The sequence below is a fragment of the Populus trichocarpa genome, chromosome 16, assembly GCF_000002775.5.
Source record: "Populus trichocarpa isolate Nisqually-1 chromosome 16, P.trichocarpa_v4.1, whole genome shotgun sequence".
Lineage (NCBI taxonomy): Eukaryota > Viridiplantae > Streptophyta > Magnoliopsida > Malpighiales > Salicaceae > Populus > Populus trichocarpa.
The window spans coordinates 14,581,752-14,590,970 of NC_037300.2; the positions used below are offsets into that span (position 1 = coordinate 14,581,752).

The window sequence follows — 9,219 nt, forward strand, 5'->3', positions numbered from 1 at the left end:
AGGCAAAACTAATCCTAAACCCATAGAATTTCTTTTGGTGAATACGAAATCCTTAATGATGGTTTTATCCTTTAGAGCACAAACGTCCAAAGCTTCACCAGTTTTCCATGCTTCCATAGCTTCTAACCTAGCTCGGTTAGAAAGGGTCGAATTGGTTCCTTTAAGGTGGTTTTGTTAGAACTAGGAGTGCGATTCCCCCTTCCTTTCTGGTTTGAATTCATGGCGCACTAGGCTAGTTACTTTTGGCCCTAGCAATTAGAGCTTGTCATGCGTTTTCTTCTAATTCCAATTTTGCGCTTTGGTGCAGGTTCCTTTCCTCCATTCTGTCAATTAAGATAACCAATTCTTTAAGCATATCTTAATGGAGAGAGGGCTCAAGGCCTGGAACAACTTGCTTTGATCTTCTAGAGCTACTGGGCTGAGGAAGTATTCTAGCAGGAGAGCAGGGAAAAGGCTTCACACTGAATGGGCTTTCCATACGAGCAGAAGCCGCGTCATTATGCAAGGTTGAAAGAGAGATTCTCTATAGACCCTTGGTTGCGCAACCGTGTGCAAGTCCAACTACTTTCGAGCAGGCTTCACATGGATTTTAACTGATATCAGGGTTGGTGGCATCGAAGATGGTCACCTAGCTCTGGCAACCCCATCTTTACTGGCGCAGCCTCACGTTCCCATTACAATAGTCACCTTTGCAGCTGCCTATCTACCACCGCAGCAAACCCAGCCATTACACCATCACATCCAATATCACACAAATAAAGTCAATTGCCCTTCACACATTTAATAGCCTGTCGCTATCCATAACCATTCTATCAGGCAGGCATACTTGCTCTCTTAAATGCAACAATCTAGTGGAAACTTGTTATTCATTCTCGAACTAGTCGCATGGACAGACTTTGTCGATCCACAACTTGTCAAACCACTCTTTAGCATGGACACAAACTTTCCAGCATACCAATCAATCACAACATATCACAAGATAACAATAAATTACACAGGAATTTGTCATCCTCCAACTTCTGGCCTTCGGGAACATCCCAAGTTGATGTGTCACTATATCATGCTCACCCTGCCTTTGGAATTTAGCTTAGCATGATATCTGAATTCTGACATTTACACTCCAGAAGATGGAGTCCAAAAACGAAAAATCTAGAGTAGGAGCCCCGGGCCCTCAGAAATAATTATTGCCGACACTAAAAATTCCTCAATGCTATGTCCAGCTGCATGCCAGGACCTCAATTGACAGGCCACAATTTCGGCAATGTCAATTAGGTTAATGCATGAACAAATTGACAATTAAATATCGATACAAAGGGTAAGGTAAATCATCCCTTTAAGTTTCTCATCACAAAATTAATTAATCACGCTTTAAATCAAATAACAAACAACCCGAGAAAAGAATTAACTTTGCTAGGCACAAGACAACTTGCTTTCTCCACCACCAGTAACAACACAGATGGCTATTCAATCTTCTTGAAATTTAGCATACAGCTGAACCCTTTTTGTGTCCAGTAATATTGCTAAGCATTTGTATCCCACAACAACTTACCAAATAAGAAGCAGAGAACGCAGTTCTTCTTGTCATTCACTACAGTTTCCAATACGTTCTCCTCTCCTGGCAACTACAGGCGCCTCCAAGGTGTTCATTCCCTTCTGCTTGCTAGAAACTAGATAAAATATTCCAGTCCATTTATTTACCAAAAAATCAGAAGGCACTTTGTTGCAACCCAATATCTTTTTCAGGAATCTAAGCTCAGAAAAATTATGAGCACCAAGAAAACAAACATCTGGACATTCATGCTTCTTGAATGCTCTCCACAAACAATGGCAGTATCTATACCACTGGCTCGTTATGGATTCACATTGCACTCCACCAATAATTGATCATGTCGGTTTAGAAACCTCTTCCAATAATGTTTATACTTTGGGATTCCTAACTCAAGCCAAGGTTTCATTTGTCCATTAAAGTGCAACACGGAAGCCTTCTTAATGGCTTGGACATCAATCCCATAGTCATGACCCAGTCCAGACAAAGCCCATGCACCATCAAGCGGATAAACTAGGTCTTGAAAGGTAAGCAAGCTTGTGCTCAATGCAACAGATTCATCTGACTCTGTTCCCTTGCTAACCTGGTTTCCATGTTTGAAATGTAGGAAAACAAATGAGATCTACCTGGTGGTCAAAATCTAATGATAGTAAAAATTTAAATATTCACTGAACCACCACATGAAAATACAGAAATCATACTGGTCAATATCCTTCTACCGAAGTTGTTATAGCAATATAGTGGATGCATTTGATTACAGTTTCATGTTTTATGATCCAGCTAGTTTTCTTGCATAAGATTAGAAATCACATAAATTGGTCAACCAAATCCTTTTGCCAAAGTTGATATACCTTTATGTTTGGATCATTGGATCAAAAGAGGGTTGGGTTACTATTTCATATATACTATACAACTAGTTTCTCCTCATAGATGATTAAAACAGTCAAACAACAAATTATTCACAAAAGAAATATCTCATAAAATAAATTTGGTAAAACTAAATCACTCACCTCTTGTCCCAGCTTCCAATAAGTTTTAGTAAGATCTAGCTCTCTCCACCTGACCAGATCAATTACATTCAATCCAGACATCCAAGCACAAGAAGTTTTATCAAAAATGCTTTTTCCCAGATAACTTCTAAGCTGACCCAACTGCACCGAACATAATTGTAAAGCACCATTCACTTTCCTTCCCATGTTAAGGTTCCACAGGTCAGACAAGTCCCGCTGGACAACAACATCATCATCCAGAACCACAACTCTCTTCAACTTCTCAAATATATAAGGAAGAAGATAGTGAGTATGGGAAAAAACAGATACATATTCCGTTCTTAAATGAGATGCTGGTGGATTAGTAACAGTTTGGAAAGAAACACGATACTCCACTGGCAGGGACATGCTTTTCAGAACCTCCTTATCATAATATTTCAGGGTAACATTTTCAATGTTCAAAACTTGGACAGCAGCTTCCTTGTAAGTATTTCTAAGGAACCATAGTTTCATTGCATAATAATTCAGTCCATCTGTCAGAACATGAAAAACCAGATTCCCACTTTCCTGAAGCATGCAGGAAAATGATTAGATAATCAGAATTCAGAAATTTTTTAATGTAAAGAGTACATGGAAGAATACTGGCAACATACTCTTGCATGCACAGCAGTGGAGTTGATTACAACTGAAGCAGCAAGTACATTTGTGGAGAATACAACATAGTGTTGCAATGATGGATCTGAATATCTCTCAGACAGAGGGAACTCCTTATCATGTGCAGAAGATTTAAAATATTCCACAATCAGTCTCATAGAGAGACAGTGTAAACCCTTTGGCATGGTCTGCACTGCAAGTTGATAAAGGAAAGCACTCTGCTTCATGTGAAAATTAGTTTCTTCCTCGGTTAGATCAAGTATCTGCCTCAATTTCTTGTCAACGTTATTACAATCCACAGGGAATGTTTTAGCTTTAGATATCACATTTTCCATCTTCTGTAATTTCTTCTGAATTCTGATGAAACAGGTAAATTAGTGTGCTGGAGCAGGAATTATGTAAAATTGTTAAGCAGTATCTATTACAAGAGACAAAGTATCAAAGAGTGACAGTCCACATCAAAAGGAGACAGCAAGCAACAATTCGAGCATAAATTTCATCAAAAAACAATGAGGCCATTTAGCAACAAGGGAGGGAACACCAACACCTTAATCAACAATAAGCTCAACAGATCATTTACCAACTTCTGCTTCAACATTCTGTAGTATTGTTAAACGTGGGTGAAGCTGCTCAAAAAGTGATGCAGGACAAACTGATACTTATTGTTAGAATCAGGTTGTGGAATTTAGATATTTTGAGACTTGGAAATTGACCACAGGTTCAATTTATGCAGAATCAAGGGGAAAATGGTGGAAAGCTACTAGCTCACATCATAAGGTTCAAGGAACCACTCCTTTAATGGAAAAACTAAGCATCAGATTGTAGGGATCAAGGAATCATCAACCTTGAATTAAAATTCACCACACTCTCAATAAGGTAAATCAAACAGTTGCACCTTTCTTCATAAAATCTCTAGAATTGAAAGACTACAAGCATGTTTATAAACTTGAAATATTCTTACTCCTAATGGAATAGAATATAAGCAACACAAAATTCCAATTTTAACTATGGGAGAGATCAAAGGAATTGATACTTTATATTTCCTAATATAGCTGCCATATACTGATCTTTCACAGAAATCTACTGCAGTCACAAACTTGTCTTTGCTTAAATATTCATGCAATTTTATAGTTATATCCATAGGCTGCATCAAAATGTCAAAAATTAAATCCTAAAAAGGCAATAAAGGGGGAGGCAAGTGTCATGCAATGAAAATTTTAGGGTACTGAAAAGATGGATTACATCTGCATTGACCACACCTGATGCTGCAGGACAAACATGAAAATGAAAACTAAGTCCCCTAAAAGAAAATGGCTGAAGCTGTTAGAGAAGGATGTCAGAATGGACAAAGCCTTGAGGATCCATAATTGGGACTAGGAGGATCCAGCAACCCAACATGTGCAGAAGCTGTAACATGCACATGTGCATGACATCCTCAGAGCTTACCACTAGCACTAGAATTTTATTATAGACAAACAGGAAGCCAGTAATGTTAAAGAGTAAAACCACAAGAACAATATATTTTGTTGAGACAGCAAAGGAAAAACATGTTAAGGTGAGTCAAGTACAAATTGGAACACAAATGCATAAATTTCTATGAGCTAAGATAATGTGGAGAACACTAATTGTGTGTAAAATAGGCAAAGCATGACACCTAGGAAGAACAAAGAATAACGACCTGAGACTTCTAATACCGGGTGGAAATCAGCAGCAGTGGGAGGAAGAGTGTCATCATTGCAAAATTCTTCACAGCCAGAAAGTCAGCATAGTTTATGTATGCACATTCCTTTAGGTTTCGAGTTTAAGATTTAGATACCAAATTGCATTGTTCTTTCCTATAAATTTTCAGAGAGTCAATATCATTGTTTATAATCATGCCTGAATGAGTTTGTCCCACAATAGTGAGGAGAGGCTGTAATCTCATGTGGCATGCTTTCCTTAAAGGCAGGACAGTGCAACAGCACTCTCATAACACACATCCTTTGTTGTGTGCATTGAAACATTTAGCTTTACACATAATAAGCTCCATTCACTCGACTGACGTTTATTATGTAGTTAAAATGGTAGTAATTGGTATGATTATTTCCTCGCTTCATCGAAGAAAAAAATTTCCATGCACTGTTCAAACTAATGGAAGATAAAGACATGAAACTTAAAATGACTTACTGTGGTGGAAGATCAGCATCTGTTGAACTTTCACTAAGAATTCGCTCCAGTTCTTGAATATTTTGTTTCAGTTCATGAGTTAACTTCTCTTGAGATGGAAGCTTTGCAATGCTAGGATAATATGCTCTAGCCACAAAAAGTTGGTCTTTTAATTTCTTCACCATAAAATCCTTCATATTTTCTCTATGCTCGTCACGCCAATGGCAATAGCCTCCAAATCTGAGCTCACATTTTTCACTTTCCTCAACTGCATTTCTTTTATGCTTTGTGATTTCATCTGTACCAGCAGCTGCAGCATCCTGCCACAGCATATTAAAAAACTCCAGTCTTTAAAAGCATTATAAATGGCTAACTTTTCAGAAAGCACTCGGATGCTTGCATACATACATTTCTAATGGGAGGTGGTTGAGGTACAACAGGAAGCACCACAGGAGTACCTGTTAATGATTGGAAAGGAGAATAAGCCTTTTTTCTTTTTAAATAATCAGTCTTTTAGTTGGGAAGTGACAATTATAAAAGAAACGCTTGAGATTTTTTGTCATTGACTGCCATGAACAACACCTGAACTTGCGGTCTTATTTTCTGCTCCACTTGTAAAGTTTATAACTAAATCCTGAGATACAAAATACGAGAAAACACAGTGGATTAAAAACAGATTTAGATACCTGTAGATAGGCTAAAAAATTTAATAAGGTTAAATCAAATTGTAAGTAGGCCTTAAAAGCTCAAGCTTCCAGTAAATCTGTATCTTGCTTCATTCATAACTGAAGGAACTGAACCATAATAAATCTAATACTACAAGGGAACAGGGGAAAAGGTGATGCACAAGATATGTGCAGAAGCCCAGAAGCAATTCCATATGAAATTGAATTGAATTGAATTGAAATATGAAATTTGTAATAGCTTCTTTTGTAGCCATTACACTGAGAGATATTTGCACCAGATGATGCACCTTTATAGACCCCTTAACAATGGATAGCAAAACTTTTGACTCCAGGACATGGAAAGGAACTACAAATGAAAGCGATCAGTTGCTAAAGTTATATGAAGCCAGAGATGAACAGAAAATATTAAGGCCCTGAATTTCTTCAATACATACATGAAGAGAGTAACAAGTGGAAGTATTAATGGTATTGGTGAATCGCTCCAGATCAAACAATGATTATATGAAGAGAAGAATAGTAGAAATGAAATGCCATTTTAGGAGGTCAGGAACAGCACGGTAAAGAAAATAAGATAAAATCTTGTTCAATCAAACAGAGAGAACCACCAAATCTCTCTTTTATCATACAATATATCGAGAATGTCCCTGACAATCAGAGTTCAGTTACTGTTTCTGCATTTGTGTGAAGATATAAAACTTGATCAAAATCAAACAACTTCTCAGCAGAATGATTTACTGTCAAACATCAAATTCCTATTTTGCCAAAAACAAAATGAAAAAGAAAAAGAAGAAAGAAGAAATCCAAATAATTGACCAAGGTCAAATCCTATTAGCACAAAGCTATCATCATCAATCAATATGATTTTTATTGATGCACATTAAAGGGGAACTTTTTGAAGATTATGCATAATAATTAAGTTTTCCAAAATTCCACATGTTATGCATGCTTCTGGTCTCATACATGGACCATTGCTACAAATCAAAACTTTGCTGGATTACAAAGCAACAATACAATGAGGATGTTAAGCCAAGAGAAAAAAACAGAAACAGAAACCATGGTATTAAGAGAGAATTTTCAGAGATTCTGAGATCTCTTTTTAACTTGAGTGAATAGTTAAAAGAGAATTCTTTTGACATCTTATTGTTTTATTCTTCATTAAATACACTTGACAGTTTCATTCCTGTTGTAATTTTATTTGTTTATCTCTAAACGAATTTATTTATCAGGGTTGGATGATTTGTTTTTATGGTGAGGGGATTTTCAATGATCACATTTGTCAGATACAATTGTAAACAGGTTAGAAATACACATTCTGAAGGTCCATACCACAACAAACGTCTTCCAAAGACAATAACCCATCGCCATTTGCCAACTTTTTAATCATATAGCAAACTCAACATAATTGTTTCCAATGTTTTTCCACTGATTAACACAATAGCAACTCCATTCAGCAATTGATAGGTTTATTTGGAGTAGGTATAGTGTCCATGGTAAATTTCTTGGTTTAGAGGTTTCAGTTTCAAATCTAGGCAACTCAGTAGGCAGGGACAGAGTTGGTACTTCTGCAATTCTGTACTAGGTTTCTTTTTCTTTGGCCTTCACGATATTTGCAGGTATTTCCCCATTCATGAGTCGTTAGTCTATTTAGCATTTAATATCATATTTTATTTAAAAGCCATAACCCCATTTAGCAATACATAATGAAGCTTGAATCTTGAAGACTGCGTCATACTAATATGCCACTTATCACTCAACCTTACTAATGTTAGAAATAAAAACCTAATGGGAATTGGGAAGCTCAAATATGAATAATAAAATATTGCAGGACGAGGCTGAGCATGCCAGAGAATAAGAAAGTGATCATACTGATCGAAAAGCGTGCGCGCGCACGCACACATTCAAAGTTCTTGTTGTATACGTATAAGAAAGTGACAGGAGGTTAAACTGCCTAATGCTGAATCCTAAAAAACGAAAACCGAACTATCAATCTCAGTTACGGTGGCAGTTTTCAAGTAGACTGGTAAATAAGAGTAAGGTTCCAAAGTTTAGCAAGAAAAACAAGGAAAAAGTAAAGGACATTACTTGATGAATCTTAGGAAGAGTTGGTGCAAAGTTGTTGATAAGTTCCTTTATGTGGCTTGACTGGTCTGTCTACAGTTACAAGCAAATAAAAATAAAATTAGTCCGTAAAATGAAAAGAATCCTTGTAATATCATATCAAAGAAACCCTAATAATTCAATTCAATTAAAACTTGTTGAATTGAAGAAATACATACAGCAGAAGCAGAAGAAGTTTGTCGATCAGAGAGATGTCCTGCGGAGGAAGATGAATGACATAATTTAGTAATCGAATTCATTTGATGTGACAAAAAAAGAAAGAAAGAGATCTGGTTGGCGTGTATTTAGTGAAAAGCAAAGTGTGTATGTATCAGTTAGATTCGAAAGAAGAAAACAACAGAAAAAGTGAAAGGGAAGCTGGATCTGGGGGGGGGGGGGGGGGGGGGGGGGGGGCGGGGAAGAGAGAGAGATGTTGTTGTAAGGAGTTACCGGTGGAGTGGAAGCCGTTGTGGTAAAGGCCGAGCAAAAAGACGAGAGGAACGAGCATTGAAAGCAGCACCAGAAATAGCACTCCTATTACCAGACATCTCCATCGCCTTTTCCCTTGATTGTGATTATTATGATAGCCTTTCATCTCTTCCCTCTCTTCGTCCGAGGAGATTCTCTCTTTTTCCTTTCTACCACCGCTCCTATCGAATCTAATCTAATATGCAGCTGCAGGGCCGACCGTCAGATTCAAATTTCATTCAATTGCATTTACGAGAGGCAGAGGCAGAGGCAGGCTTTTTCCTTCCCTCGCAATCAACAAATCATTCACATTATCAAAACATTACGAGTATTATTATTATTATGCACTGCACCGCTTCTCCTCTTCTACTCTTCTTCTGCCTCTTGTTATCCAATTACAGATACAATTACAGATACAAACTCTAACTCGACAATGCAAATGGATCCTCTTCTGGATGCAAAGAGAGAGAGAGAGAGAGAGAGAGAGGAAAGAAAAGGCGAGAGAATCGCCCACGCACACAGAGTTGGAGAATTGCACGTAACACCTTTTCTCAAACTAACGTCTTTTATTTTACCACCGCAGAAATGAAAGAAATAGAGAGATGAATATAGAAAAAAATATTTAATATTATAT

At 37.3% G+C, this 9,219-nt stretch overlaps 1 protein-coding gene across 1 annotated transcript; it reads right to left on the bottom strand.

Annotated features, from left to right (window-relative positions):
* Positions 1 to 1,150: 1,150 nt before the first annotated feature.
* LOC112324535 (probable galacturonosyltransferase 7) lies at positions 1,151 to 9,128 on the bottom strand. Its single transcript, XM_024587940.2, has 9 exons — positions 8,568 to 9,128; positions 8,297 to 8,334; positions 8,103 to 8,171; positions 5,917 to 5,968; positions 5,743 to 5,792; positions 5,356 to 5,654; positions 3,189 to 3,546; positions 2,557 to 3,102; positions 1,151 to 2,129 (listed from the first exon to the last, which is right to left on the bottom strand). The coding sequence occupies exons 1-9, from the start codon at positions 8,710 to 8,712 to the stop codon at positions 1,851 to 1,853; spliced, it is 1,836 nt and encodes a 611-aa protein (XP_024443708.2). The 5' UTR covers positions 8,713 to 9,128; the 3' UTR covers positions 1,151 to 1,850.
* Positions 9,129 to 9,219: the final 91 nt, after the last annotated feature.

What these genes read in the sequence shown, in the direction of transcription:
- LOC112324535 (XM_024587940.2), bottom strand. Translation starts at nt 8,712, where the DNA reads ATGAAAGGCTATCATAATAATCACAATCAAGGGAAAAGGCGATGGAGA. An exon ending in AAACTTCTTCTGCTTCTGCT is followed by an intron (nt 8,172 to 8,296) that starts GTATGTATTTCT and finishes TTGTAACTGTAG; the next exon opens with ACAGACCAGTCAAGCCACAT. An exon ending in CTCTTCCTAAGATTCATCAA is followed by an intron (nt 5,969 to 8,102) that starts GTAATGTCCTTT and finishes TTTGTATCTCAG; the next exon opens with GATTTAGTTATAAACTTTAC.